The sequence below is a fragment of the Neophocaena asiaeorientalis genome, unplaced genomic scaffold, assembly GCF_003031525.2.
Source record: "Neophocaena asiaeorientalis asiaeorientalis breed wild unplaced genomic scaffold, Neophocaena_asiaeorientalis_V1.1 scaffold204, whole genome shotgun sequence".
NCBI lineage: Eukaryota > Metazoa > Chordata > Mammalia > Artiodactyla > Phocoenidae > Neophocaena > Neophocaena asiaeorientalis.
In genome coordinates this window covers 6,150,771-6,178,475 of record NW_020173922.1, presented here as the reverse complement: position 1 = coordinate 6,178,475, position 27,705 = coordinate 6,150,771, and the positions used below count along the sequence as shown (strand labels likewise).

At 46.0% G+C, this 27,705-nt stretch overlaps 4 protein-coding genes across 15 annotated transcripts in view; all 4 read right to left on the bottom strand.

Moving 5' to 3' along the window:
- LOC112404340 (protocadherin gamma-C3) overlaps nt 1-27,705 on the bottom strand; it is a 154,542-nt gene that overhangs the window by 74,596 nt on the left and 52,241 nt on the right. The window contains exon 1 of one of the 12 annotated variants that reach the window (XM_024752227.1): nt 24,001-26,602. The exons of 9 other annotated variants lie outside the window; for them this stretch is intronic. In XM_024752227.1, the coding sequence (XP_024607995.1) occupies nt 24,001-26,418 (2,418 nt within the window). In that variant the 5' untranslated portion in view covers nt 26,419-26,602. Of the gene's footprint in view, nt 1-11,220; nt 13,815-19,528; nt 22,170-24,000; nt 26,603-27,705 lie in introns of those variants that run through there. 2 more of the 12 variants (XM_024752221.1, XM_024752216.1) reach the window with 2 other exon arrangements.
- PCDHGA12 (protocadherin gamma subfamily A, 12) lies at nt 1,404-3,967 on the bottom strand. Its single transcript, XM_024752234.1, has one exon. It carries the CDS (start codon nt 3,965-3,967, stop codon nt 1,508-1,510), a length of 2,460 nt encoding a protein of 819 aa, XP_024608002.1. The 3' UTR covers nt 1,404-1,507.
- Nucleotides 5,269-8,165, bottom strand: LOC112404470 (protocadherin gamma-B5-like). Its single transcript, XM_024752475.1, is given in 5 exon segments — nt 5,269-5,280; nt 5,851-5,904; nt 5,906-7,212; nt 7,215-7,505; nt 7,508-8,165. Coding segments are annotated over 5 exon segments (2,322 nt in total).
- On the bottom strand, nt 14,388-17,037 carry LOC112404343 (protocadherin gamma-B7-like). Its single transcript, XM_024752235.1, is given in 2 exon segments — nt 14,388-15,329; nt 15,332-17,037. Coding segments are annotated over 2 exon segments (2,433 nt in total). The 5' UTR covers nt 17,028-17,037; the 3' UTR covers nt 14,388-14,592.

Here is a 27,705-nt window from a genome sequence, read left to right as displayed (position 1 = left end):
AATCTCTTTTATAAGTCTTGGTTTTAATTACCTATTGTATTTTTGAAAACAGATAGGCAACAAGTCAGGAGAAAATAATTAGGATGTTATGATTTCCTTCCCCTTTATAGAATTCACCAAAAGAGGGCTTCCCTGATGGCACAGTGGTTGAGAATCTGCCTGCCAATGCAGGGGACACGGGTTCAAGCCCTGGTCTGGGAAGATTCCACATGCCACGGAGCAACTAGGCCCATGCGCCACAACTACTGAGCCTGCGCTTTAGAGCCCATGAGCCACAACTACTGAGCCTGCGTGTCTGGAGCCTGTGCCCCGCAACAAGAGAGGCCGTGACAGTGAAAGGCCCACGCACCGCGATGAAGAGTGGCCCTGGCTTGCCACAACTAGAGAAAGCCCTCGCACAGAAACGAAGACCCAACACAGCCCCAAAAATAATTAATTAATTAATTAATTAATTTTTTAAAAATCCTTAAAAAAAAAAAGAATTCACCAAAAGAAACCAGGCTTCTCACAGGTTACAGCAATGCTTTCCCAAGAATAATATATTTTAGCATTTGATTTCTGTTCAACATTCTACAATAAGCGTAAGGTTCTCAGGAAACAGAATCTGTGCATTTTCGAGAAAATTGTCCGTGTGTGAGAATTATGGGAAATTTTAAATAAGAAGAAAGAATTAGTACAAACTTACCACGATATCAAAAATGTGCTCAAAACACAATCTGTTAACTTTGAATATTCCACAGAGTCACCATAATATCGTCAGTGTGGATAATGGGCAAAAGAAATATCTAAACTGGAAACACATATAGACTTGTATTCCTGAACTTTATAATGGGGATGAAAAATGAACAATCTCTTCAGTTTTTCCTCATGACAACATTTACACCGTGCATATTTCAGTGAGAACGTTTTAAATACAAATAAGAAATAAACTCACGATATTTGGAATTTCATGAATGATGTGAAACCATGAAGTAACTTAGGACACTGAGAAAGTATAATGTATGCATCCCTAATAACCAGAATTATTGCACTTGAAAAGAAACTAAACGCAATTCATATATTTGTTAGGCAATTTCATGTGTAGTCAGAAGCCGCTCTATTTATAATAGTTTATTTAAAATATCATTTATATACTTTTGATTGAATTAGATTTATCCCCTCTAGAAGAATCTAGAAGATAAACTGGCATCAGACGTTCAACATAAACCTGCTGGACGGCCGATGGGAAATAAAAACAGCAATCAAAAGCAGGAAGAGCTGTACAGTTGGTAAATTAAATTAGAAAAATTATATAGAGTATTAAAAAGTACTGTATAAAATGGATATAAAATTTTATATATAACATACACAAATACATTTTTTAAATTATTATAAATAGACGTGAGGAAAAGCCTGAAGGAAGTCGACCCGGTTGTCAATGGTGTCTGCAATGTTTATAAAATTTTCTTGCTGTCTGTTTCATAAATTCCGAATAAATACTAATTACCTGTAATAAGAGATATCTTGCTCAAAGCTCAGAGGAGAATGTTTGATATGCACTCACCTGAATTAATGCACGATTATCTTTAGAAAACACGGAATCGCCCGGGAGCAAGACAGGCTCGCTTTTCTCACAGCTCTCCTGGCTGATGAGCGTGTCCGCGTAGTTGGGCTGCGGGAAGATCACGTGACTCCCCCGCGAGTCCGCTGTGAGCGAGACCTCGTGGGAATAGGTCTGCAGGAAAGCCCGCACCCCGTCCACGCCCACAAACTGAGACGTAGGCACACCCGCTAACCCGCCTCCTGAAGCCTGGAGCAGGCGCGACGTGTGCCAGCGCCTCAGCCTGAGCGCCAGCAGCACAATGACAAAGGCGAGGAAGACGCAGGAGACCGCAGCCACCGCCACCACCAGGTACAGCGTGAGGCCCGAACTGTCGGGGCTGACGGGAGACTCAAGGCTGCCTAGATCAGCCAGGACGTCGGGGATGCTGTCCGCTACTGCCACTGTGAGCGTGACCGTGGCCGAAAGAGCGGGCTGGCCGTGGTCCTGGACCGCCACCACCAGGCTCTGCTTGAGTGTGTCACTGTACAGCAGGGCCCTCGCTGTGCGCACCTCCCCCGTGTGCAGCCCCACCGCGAAGAGCCCCGGCTCGCTGGCCTTGAGGAGGCGGTAGGACAGCCAGGCGTTCTGGCCTGAGTCTCTGTCCACAGCCACCACCTTGGTCACCAGGTAGCCGGGCTCTGCGGAGCGAGGTGCCAGGTCCACGCCCGTGGAGCCATCGGTGGGTACGGCGGGGAAGAGGATCTCTGGCGAGTTGTCGTTCTGGTCCATCACGAACAGGCTCAGCGACACGTTGCTGCTGAGTGGAGGGTCCCCGCTGTCATGTGCCATCACTTGTAGCTGCAAGTCTCGGAATTGCTCGTAGTCGAAGGAGCGCAACGCATACAGGACGCCAGTGTCTGAGTTTATGGAGACGTAGGAGGACAGGGGAGCTCCCTGGAGGCTGTCCTCCGCCAGGGAGTAAGTGACCCGGGCATTCTCTCCATAGTCGGGGTCATGGGCGGTCACAGAGACGATGGGCGCTCCTCTGGGGTTGTTTTCTAGGATATATGCGGAGTAGGAGGCACGAGAGAAGGCGGGTGGATTGTCGTTGGTGTCTGCCACGTTCAGGGTGATGTGAGTTTCCGTGGACAGGGGCGGACTTCCTCGGTCAGTGGCAGTCACCGTGATGTTGTAGCTAGGAACCAGTTCTCGGTCTAGGAGTGTGTCTGTTACTAAACTATAATAATTTCCATAAGCCTTTTCTAATTTAAAGGGCAGATTCCCTTGGATGAAACAATTCACTTGTCCATTTTCCCCAGAGTCTTGATCGTTTACATTTAGAAGGGCAATTAACGTCCCTCTGGGAGAGTTTTCCAGAATGGAGCTGGAGAGAGAGGTGACTACTACTTCAGGGGCGTTATCATTCACGTCCAAAACTGTGATGAGGACTTTGGCTCGTGCAGAATATCCTGCGTTATCCATTGCTTGCACTTCCATCTCGTAGAATCCTGATTCCTCGTGGTTCAACTCCCCTATTGTTGAAATTGTTCCTAAATTACAATCTAGCTTGAAAAGTTGGGCCGCTTTGTTGTCCACATACCGGAAGGAATACATCACTTCCGCGTTGGCTCCTTCGTCAAGGTCGGTGGCGTTTACCAGAAGCAGTTCAGTGCCCACGGCCACATTCTCCGGAACGCTCACACGGTACTCGGACTGAGCAAACGCTGGTGCGTTGTCGTTCACATCAACGACCATCACACGGATGCGCGCGGTGCCAGTGCGGACTGGATAGCCCGCGTCGGAAGCCGTGAGAACCAGGTGGTGAACGGCCTTTTCCTCGCGGTCCAGGGCGCGCTCCAGCACCAATTCCGGATATTTATTACCATCCGCTCCGCTTTGCACGTCCAGGGAGAAGTGAGTATTACTACTGAGCTCATAGCTCTGGAGTGAATTCTTCCCTATATCCGGATCCCAAGCGTGGGGAAGGGGGAACCGCATCCCAGTGGCTGCATTTTCACTCATTTTTATTTCTAATTCACCTTCCTGGAAATACGGGGCATTATCATTAATGTCCCTCACTTCTACCACTACCCCGTATATTTTCACTTTATCCTCCATCAGAATCTCCAGATTTAGTTGACACTTGATGGCCCCCATACAGAGCTCCTCCCGGTCTATCCTGCCGGCAGTGACCAAGCTGCCGCTTCGTGGATTCAGAGCAAAAAGTTGTGTCCTACCTCTGGAGACGATGCGGACTCCGCGCTCCTCCAGTTCCCAGGGCTCCAACCCCAGATCCTTGGCGATGTTCCCCACCCTAGAGCCTTTCTCCAGCTCCTCAGAAACCGAATAGTGGATTTGGGTGCATCCAGTTTCCCACTGAACCCCCAGGAGAACTCCCAGCAGGACCAGCTTTTTGCAGTCCTGGTGCAGTCGCGGTGGAATCATTGTCACTTTCCTTGAGGATTATTTCCAGTTCTTCCCTTGATCACCGAAGTCCGGATCAGCTCATCCGTCCTTAAAATCCGACAGCTGGGGGACCCGAGCTCTTCCAATCAGTTTCCTCACAGTCCCGGAGATGGCTAGTTTCTATCCGTGCTTTGTGCTTCAACGCGAGTGCCCAGCTAGCAGGATCTCTCTCTGCTTTTCTCTCCCTGATTGGTGAACAGCGGCGCTCAGAGTCCTAACCAATTACTGCACAATCTTGATCTCCGGGAAAGGATTTTGGTTTTCAGACCTTAAATAGCTCCACCTACTGTTCTCCAAATAGGGGTGGAAGTGGAGCCAACCAAAACTACAGTATTCATTTTACTTGGAATTTCAGTGAGCTTCTTTTTATTTCCCTAGAGTTTTCATACAGAGTCACTTTCTTGACATTATTTTCTGTACCTGTAAGCGTATTCTGATTTTTCCAATGAGCTTTTACATGAATCTGAAGTTTCTATACACAGTAAATTTAACTGTATAATTTAGTGCATCTGCTTTGATATCACCCCCACCACACATACACACCTACTATGGGAATCTCCTTAGGAGTTTCATGTTTTGAGAAATTATACAATAGAATAATTTAAAAATTCTCACCCAGCTAAAATCTGTGGCAGAATTTTTTGGTAGATTCTTAAATTTGCCTAAATGGAAGAACTACTTTAACATGTGGTTGACATTTAACATTTTAAAATCAAATTTTCACAATAATATGGAAACCTAAAAATAAGAAACTTGATTGTACACATTACCAGAATCACACCTCGCAGGAAATCAAGTGAAGAAGACACAGTAACATTTTTAGAACAAAATGGAAGCATTCCAACTGGCATTTGCTTGAAATAAGGGTAGTACTCTACTAATATATTTCAAAAGAATATTTAGTTATCTTTGATAAAGGAGGCAGGAATATACAGTGGAGAAAGGACAGCCTCTTCAATAAGTGTAGTATATGAATGACTTTGCTATACACCAGAAACTAACACAACATTGTAGCTCAGCTATACTTCAATTTAAAAAAAAAAGAGAGAGAGATTGTTTAGGAAAATTAGAACCCAAAGAATATTATAAGCTTACCTTTTTCTGGGAAACAAACCTAATTCCAGTTACTGAGATTCACTGGTAATACATTGGAAGCCCATCAGAATACAGGGAAAAAATCCTCACTGTTGTGCTTTCATGTGTGTAAATATTTAGATTCTGAGGATAAACATGTTTGGCAGGTATACCATAAAATAATATCTTTAACACTGGGATGAAATCTACAGGTAGCTCTGAGAAAAGGTAGGGCACAAAACTGATCTATTCAATGGCACTCAAAGAATCCCTAGCAAATTGTACCTAAAGAAAAGCCTTAAGAAAAGCCTTATATGCCAAGATATTGATGTTCTGAATAAGAGAAACGCCCACAGGAAAAAAATATTATGCTTCCATTAAAATATTTGAATGGCAGCGGCATCATAATACCCACTTCTCACAGTAAGAGAGATTTTGTTTGTGGATAAAGAATAACTCATGAAATTGTCAAAATATTTAAAATACTTGAGGGTTAATAATGGAGTTACTAAAAAAAAAATAAATAAATAATGGAGTTACTGACCCACTGAGAAAGGGACAGAAAAGACAGAGAGGGCAAACAAAACTGAAGTGATAGTAGATATAATCTGTTTAAGATTTTCTTTCCTAAATATTGGTTTAAAAAATAAACCAAACCCATATGCAGATGAAAGGCATTCATTGAAACTCACATAAATGGAAGCAACAGAGCTAGAGTTTAACTTGTTATCCTCCTCAGTGACACTTACTACTAAAAGAGCTTCATTAGAAAGATCTTGCGGGGGCACCATTTCTGGGGTCATGGTGAGAAAACTGAAGCTTGTTTTCTGAGAATCGGCAACGTAACAGATTGTAGGAATAAGGCAAGGTTCCCTTGTTGTAGTTCGGAGAAACCCCTGGACCAGTCTTAGAACAGAGATCAGGCTGAAAGCAGCACCAGGTGGCCAGGCTAGAGGAGCATCGCAGGCGCAGAGCAATGGCCAGAATCACCACGAGGAGGAAGAGCCCCGAGATCAAGGCCAAGGTCACCACCAAGTAAAACTGCAGCTCAGCCTGTGGGTCGGTGGGCTCAGAGTGGTCACTGAAGTCCGGCAGCGCCTCCTGCAGGCTGTCCGCGAAAACCAGGAGCAGCGTGGCGGTGGCCGAGAGGGGCGGCTGTCCCCCGTCGCGCACAGCAACCAGCAGGCGCTGGCGGGCCGCGTCCCTGTCGCCCAGGGCCCGCGCAGTGCACACCTCGCCCGTGTGCAGCCCCACGCTGAAGAGTCCGGGCTCGCTGGCCTGCAGCACGTGGTAGGACAGCCAGGCGTTGTGTCCAGAGTCGGCGTCCACCGCCACCACCTTGGTGACCAGGTAGCCTGGCTGCGCAGCGCGCGGCACCGTGTCGAAGAGCGCCGAGCCGTCGGGCCCCAGCGCCGGGTACAGCACCCTGGGCGCGTTGTCGTTGCGGTCGCCCACCAGCGCGCGCAGGCTCACGTTCGCGCTGAGCGCGGGCGAGCCGTGGTCGCGGGCCTGCAGCGTCAGCTCGAAGGCGCGCAGCTGCTCGTGGTCGAAGGCGCGCTGCGCGAACACCACGCCGCTCTGTGCGCTCACGGACACGTAGGACGACAGCGCGCGCGGCTCCAGGTCGCTGGCCACGATGGAGTAGGAGACGTGGCCGTTGGGCCCCAGGTCGGGGTCGGAGGCGCTGACTTGCGCTATGGAGGCTCCAGGCAGGTTGTTCTCGGCCACGTGGATCACGTAGGAGGCCTGGTGGAAAACCGGAGTGCTGTCATTAACGTCGCTGATGTGTAGAGTGACACTTGCGCTGGAGGAGAGTAGCTGCTTGCCCCTGTGGGTGTCTGCGATGGTGACTGTGTACTCTAGGGTCTGCTCCCGGTCCAGGGCCCCATCTGCCACAAGCTTGTAGTAATTATTGGCGGAAGATTCAATTCTAAAAGGAGCTCTCTCTTTTATGAGACATGTGACCTCCCCGTTTTCTCCCGAATCTTTGTCATGTGTTTCGGACAAAGCAATCACAGTTCCTGGTTCTGCAACCTTGGTTATGGAACTAGACACCGAAGGGAAAACCACCTCTGGGCCACTGTCGTTCTCATCTAAAATTTTCAGTATAATTTTACACTCGGTGGCTATGCTTCCACCGTCCTGGCCTCTATGCTTATAGTATAACTGCTACTGCTTTCAAAGTCTATAGGGCCTTTGGATTTAATTTCTCCTCTTTGATGATCTAGCACAAACATATTTGCAATATCTCATAGTGTTTTGAAGGAGTAGGTGATCTCTGCACTGATGCCTTCATCCTGGTCAGTGGCCTTCACCTTTAGCACCAAGGTGCCCGGGGGCGAGTTCTCACGCAGGCTAACTTTGTACACATCCTGACTGAACACTGGGGGGTTATCGTTGGCATCAGTGACCTTGATCCTGATTTGAGTTTGCCAGTTCAGACCGGATCACCCCCGTCCACTGCTGTCAGGACCAGGAGGTGAGAGCTCTGTTGTCTCTGGTTCAAGGGCTTCTCCAACACTAATTCTGGGGAATTCTTACCTTCAGTCTTACCCTCAACTATCAGAGAGAAATGCTCCCTATAGGTGAGTTGGTGCCTCTGCAGAGAGTTAAGCCCTATATCTGCATCTATAGTTGATTCCAGGCCAAACCGAGTTCCTGGAATTGCAAGTTCATTGATTTGTAAAACAATGCTATTTTGGGGAAAATGAGGTGGATTGTCATTTATATCTTCTATCATCACATTTACGTGAGAAACATTTAGAGGATTCTCTGCTACAATTTCTAAAGGCACGACACACAGAGGGTTTTGGGGGCAGGGTGACTCCCAATCTATTCTGTCACTCACAAGTACTTTCCCATTCTCCATGTTTACAGTAAAGTATTGTTTCTCTGCACTAACTCTGAGGTTGCGGGTCAATAAATCCCGTACAGGCAGCCCCAGGTCCTCAGCGAGATTCCACACCACAAAGCCTCTGTCTATTTCTTCTGGAATAGAATAGCGGATCTGTTCGGAGAGTGCCCCGCATAACAAAGGCATCAAGAAAGGGAAGATTACTTGCCCCCGCTGGGTACCACTCCTCCGCTTCCCCTTATTTCCCATCCTTCTGTGCATTGCTGCAGGCTCCAACGTTAAGAAAAGATGATTTATAAATTTCGTTTAAAATACCTACATCGACTACATAGAAAACTCGATGCTCCCAGTTTGAACACATCCCAATCTGTATTCTGGAATCAGATTTGCCAAGTAGAGAGCCTGAGTCCAGGCTACTCTCCTTTCCGACTTGCTTCTGTGACTACACAAGAAATCACTGGGGTAGATACTGGACGCTAGCTCTTGCAGCGCATTGGCCAACAGCGGCCCTTGGAGTCTATTTAGAAAACTGCAGTCAGAAGCCTTGTAAATAATGGGATTTGATATTCCAACGGATATGTTGAACTGATGTACATAGGGAGTGAGGCAGTTTAGGAGTTTTGGATACGTCTGTTTTCCAGTGTTTACTACCAAAGAGGGTTCCATAGAGACGGGATCCTATAGAAGAGCCATTAACCTAGTAATGAGAAAAGTTTGTCATTTTCTCATTAGAGGCAAGGCACATATTGGAAGAACAAGGCAAAGTCTCCTCTCCAGATTTAGAACAAAGACCACGTGGAAAAAGAGCCCCACCATGTGGTATGAGGAAATTTTGATAGCCATGAAATGACACCCAGTATTATCTTCAATCTGATATGTGTATGATTTTCCTCCTCCTTTCATCAGAGGAAACTGGAGGAGAGATCAAAGCTGTATAGGTTTTACTCAGGATAAGGATAGCCAATACCATAAATTCTTCTTGTTCCTTATAAAAGAGATTTATGAAAAGGATTATGAAGTATTTTACACTTTCATCATAAAGAGAATATAAAAGCATACCCTAGTAGGTTACTATAGGAATTTAATGACATGAAATGGGAGGGTTTTATTTTTATCCTTTTATTTAACTGTACCATACGTTGCCTCTCAACAGAACTTTATCACTACCGCTAATCAAAACAACCTTCTTAATCTCAAGTGTCAAAACCAACATTTCCTTTTTGTTCTCTAAGAGCTTGGTTGCCAACTCCTAACAAGTTCAGACTATGTTAAAAAAAAATGTGAAACAACCTCCCTCTTCCAGCAAACACTTCATATTCTTTTTATTCATCTAATTTCAGTTCAAGTAAAAGGCCTTAAATCTTTTTTCTCAGTTTGGAATCCCATAAACATAAATTCTATCCCTAGATGCTCAAAACACTAACATTTTTCTTGATTTCAAGACAAATTTAGGCATCTGTTGCAGGACTTCCCTTTCCTACAGTTGAAATTCTTTTTGTCCAAACATTAGATACTCAATTTTTAGTTAACTATAGTAAGGTCAATTCTGAAATGAGAAGGGATATCTTGAAAGGGAACACGAACATGCAAGTAATTTGCACCAAATATCTAGAAGTGGTGTGAGAGTGCTGAGCTGAACTGACTGTGGAGATGATTCCTGAGATCAATACCCCAGATAAGTTTCCTTCCCCCCCTTGACTTTCCTAAACATTGCTGCAGATAACACATTATTAGGTAACTATCAGGGCTTCAATAACAAATTGGTTCTGAATATAAGAATCGAGTATACTTATACTTAAAAAATGAGTTTACATGAAACTAACACAACATTGTAAATCAACTATACTTCAATTTTTAAAAGGAGTTTACACACAGATTTAGAGAATAGACTTGTGGTCGCAAAGGGGAAGAAGGGGTGGAGGAGGGAAGGATTGGTATTTTGGGATTAGCAGATGCAAACTATTATATGGATGGATAGATAAACAACAAGGCCCTACTGTATAGCACAGGGAACTATATTCAACATCCTGTGATAAACCATAACAGAAAAAAATGTGAAAAACAATATATATGTATAACAGAATCACTTTTCTGTGCAGCAGAAATTAATACAACATGGTAAATCGACTACAATAAAATTTTTAAAAATGAGTTTACAAAGGAAATGAAAAAAGGGAATCCAAGACTCCTAAGCATAGTGAAAACAAACAAAGATATCCAGAGGAATACCAGCTCAGTCAGTCTCATGGATTCTAAGTATCCACTCCACCTCTTATATTCACAAACTGTTCCATACAAATAAATCTGAAAAATGGAAGCATGTCCAGCAGATTTGAAAATAACTTTTTGAGAAGGACTGGATCAAAATTAAAAGCTATTTCTGTAGGAGAATTTACTACATTAAAAAAAAAAAACCTGCAACAGGAGAGGCTACAGCAGTGAGAGGCCCGTGTTCCTCAAAAAACAAAAAAAACCTTCAACAATACACAGACACTAAAGTACAAGTAAAAGAATAAAAGGAAAGAACACCAGTTCTACAATTCAACTATTTCTTCAGAACAATCTAATGACTTCACTGTAGAAGTAGAAAAGATGTCTAGAACTTAAGACGAAAAAGTGTGCTCTATATTTCCACTCCCAAGAGACCCTCATATCTAAAAGGCAGTCAGTAGGTCTTGTTTTGGTGGGGTAAATAAATGAGACAAAATTGAAATAATCAACAGGATCTAAATGTATTACCAGCCACCAAAAATCAAAACAGAATTGTTTTGTGCTCAGAGAGAAGCGTATGTGTGTAAAAGTGTATATGTGTGAATGTGTGTGTATATGTATTATAGAAAAAGAGCTAGAGTAAGTAGGCTATTGAATCAACAGGCTCAAATATGAACATTAGAAGTAAAACAAATAATGGTAGAATATAATTATAGATCAGTGGAGGCAATATGAAGTCGAATTGATGTTTATGAATCATTAATTTGAATCATAACCAGTTTACATTGATAGACACTGGTGATAGAAAAATATTACTAAAATTCAACTTACAACAAAGCAAGCCATGATAACTGAACTGGACTTTTGAATTAAAACAAAGAAACAAAAGAAGCTGACAAAACCAAAAAAAAAGCCTTTCACAAAACCTTTCTGAAAATTGATGAAAGGTAAATTACAGAAACTCACGTTTCGCTTTAAATATATAAGAACACATGCCCCACCCCAAACAGTTTTTATAACGGGCTCGGAAAAAAGTAACTTAAAAGACCTGTGCAGAGATATCAACAATTGGGAGGCAGGAAATAAATCTCACCTGATTACTGGTAGGATCACATTTGCCTAAACCGGTAGCTGAATCTTCAGCTATCAAAAGAGGCTCGCTTTTCTCACAGCTCTCCTGGCTGAGGAGCGTGTCCGCGTAGTTGGGCTGCGGGAAGATCACGTGACTCCCCCTCGAGTCAGCGGTGAGCCAGGCCTCGTGGGAATAGGCCTGCAGGAAAGCCCGCACCCCGTCCACGCCCACAAACTGAGAGGCGGGCACACCCGCTAACCCGCCTTCTGAAGCCTGGAGCAGGCGCGACGTGTGCCAGCGCCTCAGCCTGAGCGCCAGCAGCACAATGACAAAGGCGAGGAAGACGCAGGAGACCGCAGCCACCGCCACCACCAGGTAGAGTGTGAGGCCTGAGTCGTCGGGGCTGGCGGAAGATTCAGGGCTGCCTAGATCAGCCAGGACGTGAGGGATGCTCTCGGCCACGGCCACAGTGAGTGTGACGGTGGCAGAGAGAGGGGGCTGGCCATGGTCCTGGACCGCCACCACCAAGCTCTGCTTGAGCGCGTCTCTGTCCAGCAGGGCCCGCGCTGTGCGCACCTCGCCCGTGTGCAGCCCCACCGTGAAGAGACCTGGATCGCTGGCCTTGAGCAGGCGGTAGGACAGCCAGGCGTTCTGGCCTGAGTCTCTGTCCACAGCCACCACCTTGGTCACCAGGTAGCCGGGCTCTGCGGAGCGGGGTGCCAGCTCCACGCCCATGGAGCCATCTGTGGGGACAGCAGGGTACAGGATCTCGGGTGCATTGTCGTTCTGGTCCAGCACGAATATGCTCAGTGACACGTTGCTGCTGAGCGGCGGGTCCCCGCTGTCATGTGCTGTCACCCACAACTGCAGTTCATGGAATTGCTCATAGTCGAAAGAGCGCAGCGCATACAGAATGCCGGTGTCTGAGTTTATGGAGATGTAGGAGGATAGAGGTGCTCCCTGGAGGGTATCCTCTGCCAGAGAATAAGTGACCCGGGCATTCTCTTTGCTGTCCCTGTCGAGTGCAGTCACCGAGAAGAAGGAGGCCCCTCTAGGATTGTTTTCAGGAATGTAGGCAGAGTAAGAGGAGTGAGCAAAAGTGGGCGGGTTATCGTTGTCATCTGCTACATTCAGTGAAATATGAGTTTCTGTAGACAAGGGTGGACTTCCCCGATCTGTGGCTGTCAACGTTATATTATAGCTCTGTACCTGCTCCCTGTCCAGTGCTCTGTTTGTTACCAACTTGTAATAATTTCCGTAAGTCTTTTCTAATTTAAAAGGCATATTGTTAGGAATGAAACAGGAGACTTGACCATTTTCTCCGGAGTCTTGATCTTGCACATTTAGAAGAGCAATCACAGTACCTGGAGGAGAGTTTTCCAGCACTGAATTCGTAGAAGATGTGATAGTTATTTCTGGAGCATTATCATTCACATCCACAACTGTGACCAACATCTTAGCAGTGGTGGAGAGACCTCCACCATCTTGGCCTTGAATTTCCATCTCATAGAATCTGTATTTCTCAAAATCCAGAGAACCTTGTATTAAGACTTCTCCAGATTGAGAATCCAACTGGAATATCTCAGAAGCTTTGCTTTCCATATTCAGGAATGAATATACCACTTCCCCATTGATTCCCTCATCTGGATCAGTTGCGTTTACCATAAGCACCCGAGTTCCGGAGCTGAGGTTCTCAGGAACACTCACTCCATATACAGACTGTGTAAACTTTGGGATATGGTCATTTACATCGAGAACCACCACGCGGATGGAAACAGTGCCCTGGCGGATGGGATCTCCTCCATCTAAGGCTGTGAGGAGGAGGTGGTGAGCAGCCTCTTTTTCCCGGTCTAGGCTCCCCTCCAGCACTAGCTCAGGATTCTTGGCCCCATCCGTTGTGCCTCGCACTTGCAAAGAAAAGTGATTATTAGGGTTGAGCTGGTAGCGCTGGAGGGAGTTCATTCCCACATCTGGATCCCTAGCATTAGGAAGAGGAAATCGCGATCCCGGAGTTGCATGCTCACTGACTTTTATCTCTACTTCCTCCTCCCGGAAGCTGGGGGCGTTATCATTAATATCCATTATTTCCACCTCCACTCCGTAAATCTTAAGGGTATCTTCCACAAGTATCTCCAGGTTTAAAAAACAGGAGGAAACCGCCTCACAGAGCTCCTCCCGGTCTATCCTATCAGCAGTGATCAAGCTGCCACTTCGCGGATTCAGAGCGAAAAGCTGAGTCTTTCCTCTGGAGACGATGCGGACTCCGCGCTCCGCCAGCTCCCTGGGCTCCAGCCCCAGGTCCTTGGAAATATTGCCCACGAAGAAGCCTTTGTCTGTCTCTTCCAGCACCGAGTATCGGATCTGCCCAGCCCCAGACTCCCGCAGCGTCCCCAGGAAAATATACAGTAGGACCAGCCCGCTGCGGTCCAGGAGCAGTTGCCGATTCGCCATGGCAGTGGCTGAGCCTATATTCCGCGGTTTCTTGAGCTGTTTGGTTCTAAGATGCAGCTTATGCATCTACACAGTCACTCGCCAAGTACATCCAAAATATATTAGAGAGCGAAGAGAAGTACTTTTAAGTTTCCAGCATCACGATCTGTGAGTATCCACTTCACTCTGCTTTGTGTTGTAGAGGTAGGGGAGGGAGGGACTCTAGCTCGCAGCTTCCCGTTTCCCTAATTGGTGAACAGCGGCGCCTAGAGCCCAATCTTATTATTGCAACGAGAAAGAAAAGCTCAACTAATGTTGCTTGTCCTGAAGTTATCACACTTACCTCTTTGAGAATCACAAGTATTTGTAAAGCTTAAAATTGCAGACAATAAAGTATTATGTAATGGGATGTTAAAGGTTTACCAAGAGCACTTATGAAAAGAGTGATTATTTAAAAGGCTTGCTAATTAAAAAAATTCAAATACTACTGGAACTGAAAACTTGCAGGTTAGATTTGGTTCCTCCTGATTTTTACTGACCGAAGGGAACAGCATTTGTGGTTGTGTAACTAGCACGGTTCCAACAAAATCAACAGTTAGGATTATGACTATAATTCTTACCAATGTTTATTGAGTAAAATAAAGATAAAATGTTTGAGAAAATTTGGATGGCATTAGGGTTGTCATTTAAAATACCACAATATAAATATATAACTGTATTCCATATCCTTAATTAAAAGGTGTTCTATTTCATGAAAAACTGACCTGAGAGTGCTCTATATATTTTACCTTAAAATGCACGTGAGTGGTAGAGGGAATGCAGCATTGTAAACTTTAGTCTTAATAGTAATACCCATAGGTTTGAATTAGATTTTAGGAACTTCATCGAGAGGGAATCTAGAAACTCGAAATAACAGTGCTATATTAGAATATATTGGCATATTGGAATATAAAAAGCATTATTTTAAATACTTACCTGTTTAAAAGTGTTCTTATCTGCTTCAACACTAAGAGTTAAAACACTAGCCAATAGCACTGAAGAGCTATCTTTGCTGAGAATATCTTGTGTGGCAGGACAATGTTCAACAGATGTGAGAAAATTAAATTCTGGATTAGTTTGATTCCCAGGCACACATAAATTATCGGCATAGGGCAATGTTCCATCACTGTAGTTCGGAGGAATCTCAGGACCAGACTTGGAGCAGAGAACAGACCCAAAACAGCCCCCACCAGCGCTGGGTCTGGAAGAGCATCGAAGGCGCAGGGCAATGGCTAGAATCACCACGAGGAGGAAGAGCACCGAGATCAAGGCCAAGGCCACCACCAGGTAAAACTGCAGCTCAGCTTGTGGGTCAGTGGGCTCAGAGTGGTCACTGAGGTCCGGCAGCGCCTCCTGCAGGCTGTCCGCGAAAACCAGGAGCAGCGTGGCGGTGGCCGAGAGGGCCGGCTGTCCCCCGTCGCGCACAGCAACCAGCAGGCGCTGGCGGGCCGCGTCCCTGTCGCCCAGGGCTCGCGCCGTGCGCACCTCGCCCGTGCGAAGCCCCACGCTGAAGAGTCCGGGCTCGCTGGCCTGCAGCACGTGGTAGGACAGCCAGGCGTTGTGTCCAGAGTCGGCGTCCACCGCCACCACCTTGGTGACCAGGTAGCCTGGCTGCGCGGCGCGCGGCACCATGTCGAAGAGCGCCGAGCCGTCGGGCCCCGGCGCGGGTACAGCACCCTGGGCGCGTTGTCGTTGCGGTCGCCCACCAGCACGCGCAGGCTCACGTTCGTGCTGAGCGCGGGCGAGCCGTGGTCGCGGGCCTGCAGCGTCAGCTCGAAGGCGCGCAGCTGCTCGTGGTCGAAGGCGCGCTGCGCGAACACCACGCCGCTCTGTGCGCTCACGGACACGTAGGACGACAGCGCGCGCGGCTCCAGGTCGCTGGCCACGATGGAATAGGAGACGTGGCCGTTGGGCCCCAGGTCGGGGTCGGAGGCGCTGACTTGCGCTATGGAGGTTCCAGGCAGGTTGTTCTCGGCCAAATGGACTACGTAGGAGGCCTGGTGGAAAACAGGAGCGTTGTCGTTGACGTCGGTGATGCGTAGGGTAATGGTAGCGCTGGAGGAGAGCGGGGGCTTGCCCCTGTCAGTGGCTGTGATAGTGACGTTGTATTCCGGAGTCTGTTCCCTGTCCAGGGCCCCATCTGTTACTAACTTGTAGTAATTATTAGAAGAAGAATGAATTTTAAATGGAATGTCTCTACTTAAATTACATGTGACTTCTCCATTTTCCTTGGAATCCTGGTCCCGTGTTTTGAAGAGACCTACAACCATTCCTGGCCGGGAATCCTCCAAAATCTGATCAGAGAGAGAAGTGATAATTATTTCTGGGCTGTTGTCATTTTCATCTAAAACTTCTATAATTACTTTACACTGTGTAGAGAGGGATCCTCGGTCCTTTGCTTCTACATCCATGGCATATCTTTTCACATCTTCATAATCCAGGGGTTGATGAGTTATAATGTTTCCTGTAGTTGAATCCAGAGAGAACACGTGCCGGGCTGTATCAGCCACACCAAGGAATGAGTAGGTGATCTCTGCATTGACGCCTTCATCTTGATCAGTAGCGCTCACCCTCAGCACGAAGGTACCTGGGGGCACATCTTCCCGAAGGCTGACCTTGTACACATCTTGGCTGAACACAGGGGCATTATCGTTGGCATCCACCACCAGGATTCGGATCTGAACGGTGCCGCTTCGCGGCGGATCCCCGCTGTCTAAGGCTGTCAGCACCAAGTGGTGAGCGCTCTGCGTTTCTCGGTCCAGGGTCTTCTTCAATACCAGTTCTGGATATTTGCCACCCTCAGGATTGTCTTTCACCACTAACGAGAAATACTCATTAGGACTTAGTTGGTATTTGCTCAGTGAATTCATATTAATATCAGGATCTTTTGCAGACTCAAGAATTGTTCCCGTCCCTAGACTGACAGATTCACTGATTTCTATGTTTATTTCATCCTTATGGAATTGAGGAGCATGGTCATTAATATCCTCAACAACAACAATGATATGAAAAATATTTAAAGGATTTTCCACCACGGCCTCCAACTGCAATTCACATCTTCTTCTCTCTTTACATATCTGCTCACGGTCTATTCGGTCCTTCACAAGTAAGTCCCCACTCTCCGCGTCTACGTTGAAAAGCAGCTTCTCCGCACTAACTCGCAGCTTTCGAGCCGACACATCCAGGACACTGAGCCCTAGATCCTTGGCGAGATTCCCTACCACAGAGCCCTTGGCCAGCTCCTCGGGAATGGAGTAGCGGATCTGCTCGCAGAGCGCGGGGTAGAACAAAGGCAGCAGGAAGGGAAACAGTACCTGCCGCCGGCCGGCCGGACGTCTCTGCGTGCAGCTCCCTCCCATTGCGCGCTCTAGTTCTCGCTGGGTCCCAGGGTTTATAGTTGGAGAAAGTGTACACTGGCGCACTGGTAACGCATTTGGCTCAGGACAGGCGGAGCCCCCAGGCTTGGGGCTGGAAATCCGTTTGTGCTGGGGAGAGTCTGCGCGGCCAGGAGCCCCAGCGTGTAAGCGGGTTTCCTTCTCTCTGTGTTGGTGGCTGCTCTGGAAATCCCTGGCTACAGACTGAGGAATCCCGGGCGTCTACTAGGCTTGCCCTGCACTGGCCGACAGCGGCGCCCAGAGGCTTCGTGTGGAACGGCAGCTTAGTTTTTCTCTGCTCTATTTAAGGAAGTCTTTTTCTTTAAACGCAGGATGACCGCCGCTAAAATACTTGAATCTTATTCCTCGGTGACTCCGTTTTCATCATGAAACATTTTTTTTCACGTGGTCAAAACTATTATATATTTTATATGTTAAAATTTTACATATATTTTGAATAGGTCGAAATATTTCTTTCAAAATCTAAAAGGCACAAAAGAATGTAGAGTGAAAAGTAGGTCTCCTATTCCATTGCCTACTGCTATCCAGTTCTTCCATCCAGAGGCAATCACTGTTGCTGCTTTTAAGACTAATTATCCACAAAAGAAAGTACTAAAGATAAGCAAAAACCTTTTTTTTTTTAGTCTTCAATATAGGCTTATATTTGGCTAGAAAAGTATTAATCCATCCCCCCATATTTAGGAAACAGAATACAAACACTGTCATATTCATTACAATCATCTAAGGTGTCCTATATTGCTTTTAAATAATTATATTTAAAGACATTTGCTTACAATAGTTACCATGCCAAAAGAGTAGTTTTTTTTAACCTGTGTTTTTCAAAATAATAGAATTATTTGAAATAGATGCATACTAATTTTGACTCTCATGGTCAGAAATTTTAAATAACAGTTTCAATAATTTAAAAGTTAAAAAATAAAAGTTAATAACTATGACTCTAAAGATAATAACTATGCTCTCCTTCCACAGACATATCCTTGAACAAAAGTTGAATGACATGAAAAAAGTCACGGTTTCATAAATATTTTGAAACACATTAGGACATGATTTGACTTTACGCTACCATATTAGTTTAGAAGAATATTAGTAATAAATTATAAGAGATCAAACCAAATACATCACTAACTTCAATTAACTAAATGGGCTCATCAGTAACTCCACTGACCATCTGTTTATAATTCTATGCACTTCTCTGCTTGTATTCCGATCTCATACAGAAATGACATCTCTTTCTTGACTTTAAGTTTATTTTGACTTTAAATTTCAGAGTTTGCAGAGTTTCAGGTGGACATTTCTTTCTCTATATAAAGAGTCACTGAAATGCTTTTGGCACACGTTTGCCCCTGTACTTGGGAACATGTACCACTCTATCTCCCCAAATTATATATATATATATATATTTTTTTCATCCCTAGAAACTGGAAAATTTAACAAAAAGTACAGAGAGAACAGAACCCCAAATTTGTTTCTACAGGCTCTCTGGAATCCCTATTGAGCAAGGAAAGTAAAATTCAAATGGTATGTCTTCTGGGACTTCCCTGGTGGTGCAGTGGTTAAGAATCTGCCTGCCAATGCAGAGAACACGGTTCGATCCCTGGTCCGGGAAGATCCCACATGCCACGGAGCAACTAAGCCCAGTGCACCACAACTACTGAGCCTGCGCTCTAGAGCCAGTGAGCCACACTACTGAGCCCGAGCGCCACAACTACTGAAGCCCATGCGCCTAGAGCCTGTGCTCTGCAACAAGAGAAGCCATCGCAATGAGAAGCCCGCACACCACAACGAAGAGTAGCCCCCGCTCGCCACAACTAGAGAAAAGCCTACGCAAAGCAACGAAGACCCAACTTAGCCAAAATAAATAAATAAATGGTATGTCTCCCACATGACAGTATGAAATTGGAATCACAGGCAAAATGGACGCTGCAGTGTTACCAGGTATGATTACACTTGAAAAAATTTAAGCACACATTGTATTGTTATGAATTGTTAATAGAATATTATTGAAAATGGGTAGGATTTCCAGTGAGGCTAATGCACTTGTTTCTGACATTTACCTATTCTTACCAGACCTGCCTTCAAAGCAAGAGGTAGGGTTGTCTAAGGGGCTAGGATTTCAACATGTAGCCACCGGGAGAGCACACAAATTGACAAGACACTTCTGTATGAAAGTCCTCTCTTAGGAACTGTCAGTAACAAAACTATAAAATACAAGACTCCATGAAGCTACTCATAACAGCCTATTACAATAAACCTTCATGGGATTAGGTGAATAGTTACCAGAAAGTAAAAACAAATCAGCCTTAATAACCATCAAGTTCTACTCTTCAATGTTTCAGCAAGAAGCAAATGTCATTGAAATGGAGGGAAAAGTGAAAAAATTAAGTTTCCACCAACATGCTGCAAACCTAAAAGTAAAACCAACCATAATTTTTAAAGGATAGAAAAGGAACAAAAATAGAACTCACTGGCACCAAAGGGGTATCTGCCATAGGAAACTTCGAATCATCTAACAAAGACTGAGGATCCTTTTTCTCACAGCTCTCCTGGCTGATGAGTGCGTCTGCATAACTGGGCTGCGGGAAGATCACGTGACTCTTCCGCGAGTCCGAGGTGAGCGAGACCTCGTGGGAATAAGTCTGCAGGAAAGTCCGCACCCCGTCCACGCCCACAAAGTGAGAGGCTGGTAAGCCTGCCAATCCGCCTCCAGAAGCCCGGAGCACACGCGACGTGTGCCAGCGCCTCAGCTTGAGCGCCAGCAGCACAATGACAAAGGCGAGGAAGACACAGGAAACCGCGGCCACCGCCACCACCAGATACAACGTGAGGCCTGAAGCATCGGAGGCGTGCGGGACCTCCAAGCTGCCCAGATCAGCCAGGACATCCGGGATGCTATCAGCCACAGCTACGGTGAGCGTGACGGTGGCAGAGAGAGGGGGCTGGCCATGGTCCTGGACCGCGACCACCAGGCTCTGCTTGAGCGCGTCTCTGTCCAGCAGGGCCCGGGCTGTGCGCACCTCGCCCGTGTGCAGCCCCACCGCGAAGAGACCTGGATCACTGGCCTTGAGCAGGCGGTAGGACAGCCAGGCATTCTGACCTGAGTCTCTGTCCACAGCCACCACCTTGGTCACCAGGTAGCCAGGCTCTGCAGAGCGGGGTGCCAGCTCCACGCCAGTGGAACCATCGGTGGGGAGGGCGGGGTACAGAATCTCAGGTGTGTTGTCATTCTGGTCCAGCACGAATATGTTCAGTGACACGTTGCTGCTGAGCGGCGGGTCCCCGCTGTCAGTGGCTGTCACCTGCATCTGCAGGTCATGAAACTGCTCAAAGTCGAAAGATCGCAGTGCATACAGTACTCCTGTGTCAGAATTGATGGAGACGTAGGAGGATAGAGGTGCCCCTTGGATAGTGTCTTCAGCCAGGGAGTAAATAACGCGAGCATTTTCTTCACTGTCTGGGTCCAGTGCAGTCATTGAGAAGATAGAGGCACCTCTGGGGTTGTTCTCTGGGATATAGGTAAAGTAGGAGATGTGAGGGAAGGTGGGTGGGTTGTCATTGATATCTGCCACTTGCAGGGTGAAGTGAATTTCCGTGGATAGGGGTGGACTTCCTCCATCTGTGGCTCTTACTGTGATATTGTAAGAAGATACCTGTTCCCTGTCAAGGACTTTGTGTGTCACCAATCTATAATAACTGTCAATGGATTTTTCTAACTTAAATGGTAGATTCCCCAATATAGAACAGGTGACCTGCCCATTCTGCCCGGAGTCCAGATCATGCACGTTTAAAAGAGCTATAACAGTCCCCAGAGGTGAATCTTCCATCAGAGGACTAAACAGAGATGTGATCGTCACCTCTGGACTGTTGTCATTTACATCTTCTACTGTAATCAACACTTTAGAAGTTGCAAGATATGCCCCTCCATCTTCAGCTTGTATTTCTATTTCATAGAAACCTGTTTCTTCATAATCTAGATTTTCTGATAGTTTTATTTCCCCCGTATTTTTGTTTAGTTGGAATTTCAACAGTTGTGTGTCAGGTAATTTTCGGAATGAATATGTCACTTCTCCATTGGCACCTTCATCCCTGTCAGTGGCGGTGACTGTCAACAGCTGTGCGCCCACAGGCAAGTTCTCGGGAACACTCACTCGGTATTCGGACAAACTGAAGACCGGAGCATTGTCATTTGCATCGAAAACAGTCACACTGATGAGGACAGTGCCAGATCGGAGAGGGTCACCCCCGTCGACGGCAGTTAGGACCAGATGGTGCATTGCCTCTTCCTCGCGATCCAGGGCGTGCTCTAGCACAAGCTCTGGGTACTTAACGCCATTGACACGGCTTTGAACTGCTAGGGAGAAGTGCTTATTGGAGCTGAGTTGGTAGCTCTGTAGGGAGTTCACGCCCACATCCGGATCAACAGCTTCCGGGAGAGGAAAACGCGTTCCTGGAGCGACGTTTTCATTAATTTTTACATCTAGATTTTCTGCTTGGAATTTTGGTGCATTATCGTTGATATCAGTTACTTCTATTTCTACTCCGAAAAGTTTCACCCTATCTTCCACAAGAATATTAAAACTCACCAGACACCGCGCGCTCTGAGCGCAGAGCTCCTCCCGGTCTATCCTGCCCGCGGTGACCAAGCTGCCGCTTCGCGGATTCAGAGCAAAGAGCTGCGTCCTACCTCTGGAGACGATGCGGACTCCGCGCTCCGTCAGCTCCCGGGGCTCCAGCTCCAGGTCTTTGGAGATGCTGCCCACAAAAGAGCCTTTCGCTAACTCCTCGGGAACGGAGTAGCGGATCTGCCGAGCTTCGGCCTGCCACGGCATACAGAGGAAAAGGCAGAGCTGGACCAGCGCGCTGCGGTCGGAGCTATTCCTTTGAGCGGCCATTGTTGTCTGGTGACGGAATTCTCGCTAAGTCCTCACTGGGCACGCTGTGTGTTTTGGCTGGGTCCTTTTTCTTTCTCTGGCAGCAGGGAGTCTCTGCAGCCTGCGCACCTTAAATTCTGGAGTGAGTTTCGCTGCATCCCTGGAGCCTGTTTGCAGGAACTGTGGAGCTTTGTGTAGTTGGGAGTCCTGAGAATCCGGATTGAGCGCTGGCTGCGGTTCTCTCCTAATGGGTGAACAGCGGCGCTCAGAGTCCTCAGAAGTTACTGCACCCACTGTGTATGCAATAGAAAACAAACGCTACTCTATTTTTTGTTGTATATTTTATTTTATTTTACATTACTTCTTTGGTTCCTCAACTGACATGCTTAAATCAACTACTATTTGTAGTTTTCTTACTCGGTGGAATAAAAGTACCTCAAAGTATTAAATGATAATAGTTGATTGAATATATATTGGCAACACTAATTTTTCCAATAGAAATATATCCACTTTAAAAGGTAAGTAATGCTTACTTTCTTTCCTATGAGCTTCTAGCTATATTCAGAAAATTCTTACAATTTTATTTGAAATTCTGATTTAAATGGTCCAGCTGTGTTTAGTAGACACTTATACAGAGACTATGAGATATACCCCTTAAAATTTCACTTAGAATTTTAAAATTTTAGATTGATCAATCAACTAATTAATTATGTTTAGCATTAAGATTGTGTAAAAAGTTTTCAAGTTTTTCTAAAATAGTTTTACTGAGCCTCAATGAATTTTTTTAAAAATACATTTTTTTATTACAGGCAAATATTATTAGAAGTCAACTTGACCTATTTAAATGAGTTGAGCTGGTAATCACAAACTAAAAGGAACATGTCTGTATTGCAGTGGGAAGAGAAATACAAGTGCTACAATTTTAAAAAACAGAGTTAGAAATAGTGATGTAGGTTTGTGAAAAATACGTATTTATGTCAAATGACCTGTTTTCACCAGGGCGTTGATGCCTATATAAATAATCTCTTCTTTGCATTTTGTATGGAAGCCCAAAATAAAGTGGCGTACACATCTTCAGTTGTACATCCCCACCAACCCAGTAATAGTTCTTTCCTCAAAGATGAGGAGTTTGGAGGTTGACTTCTTTCATGCAGAGAGAACAGGTTGTTCAGAAACGTTTATGTCCCTATGCCCCCAAGTATAGAACTCTTCAAAGATTTTACCTTTTGTCTTCAAAGATTGTATATCAGACAGTCAGAGACAAAGATTGAGCACAGAACACAATAGCATTTCATTGGCTTTCTTGAAAATTCCTTATCTTGCAATGTAGAGAAAAAAGGGTTGGGAAAGAGTACAATTTGAGCACCAAGAAAAGTAAAAGGAAAGCCAGAAGGACCAAAACTTGAAGAGAAAAATTCCTCTAGGGTAGTTAGTATTAAGATTTTGGGCCCATAGGAAACCTGGCAATGGAATCAAAGTGTTGACTCCTCTACCAAGAAAAATGCATACATCTGTAACTTTACATGCAATTTCAGGAATTCATGGAGCCGCTCACCATGCCCCCTCAAGTGCTTACAGTTTTAAAAATTGTTAAAATAAATGAAGATACCCAAATGCACATACAAGATCATTTGCACTACATGTTTCTTTGAAATGAGCACCTGCTGGGATATTTAATGAGTAGCTAATATTATTAAACTTTAAAAAAGACATAAGTAGGGTATGGAAATTTCAACTTAAATCTCAGCAGATTTGAATAGGTTATTATTTATTCATTTAAATTTATTTATTTATTTATTTGGTAAGAAGCCAAGACCACAGCCTCTGTTTTGCTAATCTAAGCTTGACAAGATATCTCCAATTTGGTGACATTCTTTCTGAATTATAGAGCAATTTATGAACCACAAAAGTCTTGAAAATGTACTCAGCAAAAACTGAACATTGAGAAGACAAGACAGTGATTAGTTATGTATTTTCTAAATATGACTCTAGATGTAAGAGTGAAAGAGTATGCCCCAAATATGAAAAAACTAGTAGAATGTTACAGAAGAAAAAAAAATGAAACTCACCGGTGTTAGGGTCTCAGGATGTGAAGTCAAATCATTCCCACTCTGAAGTGGAATTAAGGCCCCAGGAGAATCACCACAAACTATGTCTTGAGTGGAATGCAAAGGATCACTACATCTTAGGAAATTAAACTCTGTCTTTCCAGTATGGGCAACGCACAGATTGTAGGAATAAGGTAAAGTTCCTTCACTGTAGTTGGGGGGAACCACGGGGCCAGACTTGACACAGACACCAGGCTGAAAGCAGCCCCAGGCAGCGGGGCTGGAGGAGCGTCGAAGGTGTAGGGCGACCGCCAGAATCACTGCCAGGAGGAAGAGCACCGAGATCAAGGCCAAGGCCACCACCAGGTAAAACTGCAGCTCAGCTTGTGGGTCAGTGGGCTCAGAGTGGTCACTGAGGTCCGGCAGCGCCTCCTGCAGGCTGTCCGCGAAAACCAGGAGCAGCGTGGCGGTGGCCGAGAGGGCCGGCTGTCCCCCGTCGCGCACAGCAACCAGCAGGCGCTGGCGGGCCGCGTCCCTGTCGCCCAGGGCCCGCGCCGTGCGCACCTCGCCCGTGCGCAGCCCCACGCTGAAGAGTCCGGGCTCGCTGGCCTGCAGCACGTGGTAGGACAGCCAGGCGTTGTGTCCAGAGTCGGCGTCCACCGCCACCACCTTGGTGACCAGGTAGCCGGGCTGCGCGGCGCGCGGCACCGTGTCGAAGAGCGCCGAGCCGTCGGGCCCCAACGGCGGGTACAGCACCCTGGGCGCGTTGTCGTTGCGGTCGCCCACCAGCACGCGCAGGCTCACGTTGGTGCTGAGCGCGGGCGAGCCGTGGTCGCGGGCCTGCAGCGTCAGCTCGAAGGCGCGCAGCTGCTCGTGGTCGAAGGCGCGCTGCGCGAACACCACGCCGCTCTGTGCGCTCACGGACACGTAGGACGACAGCGCGCGCGGCTCCAGGTCGCTGGCCAGGATGGAGTAGGAGATGTGGCCGTTGGGCCCCAAGTCTGGATCTGAAGCGCTAACTTGGGCGATGGAGGTGCCGGGTGGGTTGTTTTCTGCTACGTGGACCACGTAGAAGGCTTGGTGGAAAACCGGAGCGTTGTCGTTGATGTCCGTGATGTGCAGAGTGATGGTAGTGCTGCTGGAGAGGGGGGGCTTTCCCCTGTCAGTGGCTGTGATGGTGACGCTGTATTCCAGAGTCTGCTCTCGGTCTAGGGCCCCATCTGTCACCAGCTTGTAGTAATTATTAGAAGAAGAATAAATCTTGAAAGGAACATCTCTTCCTATATGACAGGTGACTTCTCCATTTCCTCCGGAATCCCGGTCCCGTGTTTTGAAGAGGGCAACAACCATTCCTGGAAGAGAACCCTCCAAAATCTCATCAGAGAGAGAAGTGATGATTATTTCTGGACTGTTGTCGTTTTCATCTAGGATATCTATGATTACTTTACATTGGGTAGAGAGACCACCTCCGTCCTTTGCTTCCACTTCCATGGTGTATCTTTCTATATCCTCAAAATCCAGTGACTGGTTATTCTTAATCATGCCTGTTTTCTCATCCAGTGAGAACATGTGCCTTGTACTCTGAGCAGTGCTCCTGAAGTAGTAGTGTATTTCAGCATGGGCCCCCTCATCCTGGTCAGTGGCTGTCACCAGCAACACGGAGGACCCAGGGGGTAGATTTTCACTAATGCTGATTCTATATTCGTCTTTGCTGAACACCGGGGGATTATCATTGGTGTCCTTGACAGAGATTTCTATCTGAGCGGTGGCACTTCGTGGCGGGCCCCCTCCATCCAAGGCAGTCAATATCAAGCTATGGGACCGCTGCTTTTCCCGGTCTAGGGGTTTCTCCAAAGATAACTCTGGGTACTTGCTACCATCGGAATTAACTCGAACCATTAATGAGAAATAAGGGTTAGGACTTATCTGATAATCTTTAACTGAGTTCGTGTTTATATCAGGGTCAGTGGCAGGGTCAAGGGATATTCGTGTACCTGAAGATACAGATTCAAAAATTTCTAAATGTATTTCCTTTTTATCGAATTGAGGAGCATGGTCATTAATATCCTCAACAACCACAATGACATGAAAAATATTTAAAGGATTTTCCACCACGGCCTCCAACTGCAATTCACATCTTCTTCTCTCTTTACATATCTGCTCACGGTCTATTCGGTCCTTCACAAGTAAGTCCCCACTCTCCGCGTCTACGTTGAAAAGCAGCTTCTCCGCACTAACTCGCAGCTTTCGAGCCGACACATCCAGGACACTGAGCCCTAGATCCTTGGCGAGATTCCCTACCACAGAGCCCTTGGCCAGCTCCTCGGGAATGGAGTAGCGGATCTGCTCGCAGAGCGCGGGGTAGAACAAAGGCAGCAGGAAGGGAAACAGTACCTGCCGCCGGCCGGCCGGACGTCTCTGCGTGCAGCTCCCTCCCATTGCGCGCTCTAGTTCTCGCTGGGTCCCAGTCTTTCCGGAAAGCCAAAGAAAATGCAATCCACGGCGTCACTGGAAGAGCTTTCGGCCCAGGACAGGCGGAGCTGGGAATCCGTTTGTGCTGGGCAGAGCCTGCCCGGCCAGGAGCCTGAGTGCGTGAGCAGGTTTCCCTCTCTCTGTGTTGGTGGCCGCGCAGGAAATCCCAGACTGGAGGCTGAGGAATCCCGAGCGTCAGCGCTTGCCCTGCACTGGCCGACAGCGGCGCCCTGAGGCCTCATGTGAAACCGCAGTCTGACATTTTCGTCTTGAATACAATTTCTCTCCAGAATGTGTATGCATATACACACACATATACATATATATATAGTTATGTAATTATATATATGTATAGTTATGTAATTGCCCCAAATTCCAGTTTTAACAGCATATACGGCAGATGCCTGCATACTTAGTTTTTCAAGAAATTTATTGTGTAAAATTTCAAACTTATACAAAAGTAGGGAGCATTATTATTGAACCTTCATATACCCATCACCCAACTACAACTATGATCAACACAAGGTCATCTTTGTTTACTCTTTATTTCATTCCCTTATTATATTGAAGCAAATCCAAGATATTTTAATAACTCTTCTTTAAAGACAAGACACGAAGATGAGGAAGAATTTTATCCTTAAGCCTATTATATTATATAATCTGTTACGGTTGCAAAAGTCCTGCCTCATTTAAGAAAACTGGAACAGCATTTTCCAGTCTGCCCAGTCATTGATCCAAAGAGCCTTGTGTTCTGTTTTTAAAGGCAAGTGACATTTTTATGGCAGAGACTAGTAGTTACCTACCATGACATACAAGCCTTCGTCAAGATCTGTTATTCATTTTTCCAAATTAACCATATTTTAATATTTATGTATACTAAGTACTAAAGGTTACTCCCCAAGACAGAAACTTTAAGTGACAGTTTTCCTACTGCATGGTTAAAAATATGACCCTGAAGGATGCTTTACTTTTTTCCTACTAGCTTAGGAATAAAGAGTATTTGAAATAATTATAACGTCTGTATGTCATAATGGATTTCCAGACATGTTAGCCCTCATATTCAGCATGTTCAGAATAGAACTTTGAGTCAATTTCAAAGCTTATTTTCAAAGTCTCCTACAATGCCATTTATTACTTGAAATAACATTGTGTTAAAATCACATTACAGGGCTTCCCTGGTGGCGCAGTGGTTGAGAGTCCGCCTGCCGATGCAGGGGACGCGGGTTTGTGCCCCGGTCCGGGAAGATCCTACAT

Coding starts and splice junctions, on each gene's coding strand:
- PCDHGA12 (XM_024752234.1), bottom strand. CDS start 3,967: ATGATTCCACCGCGACTGCACCAGGACTGCAAAAAGCTGGTCCTGCTG.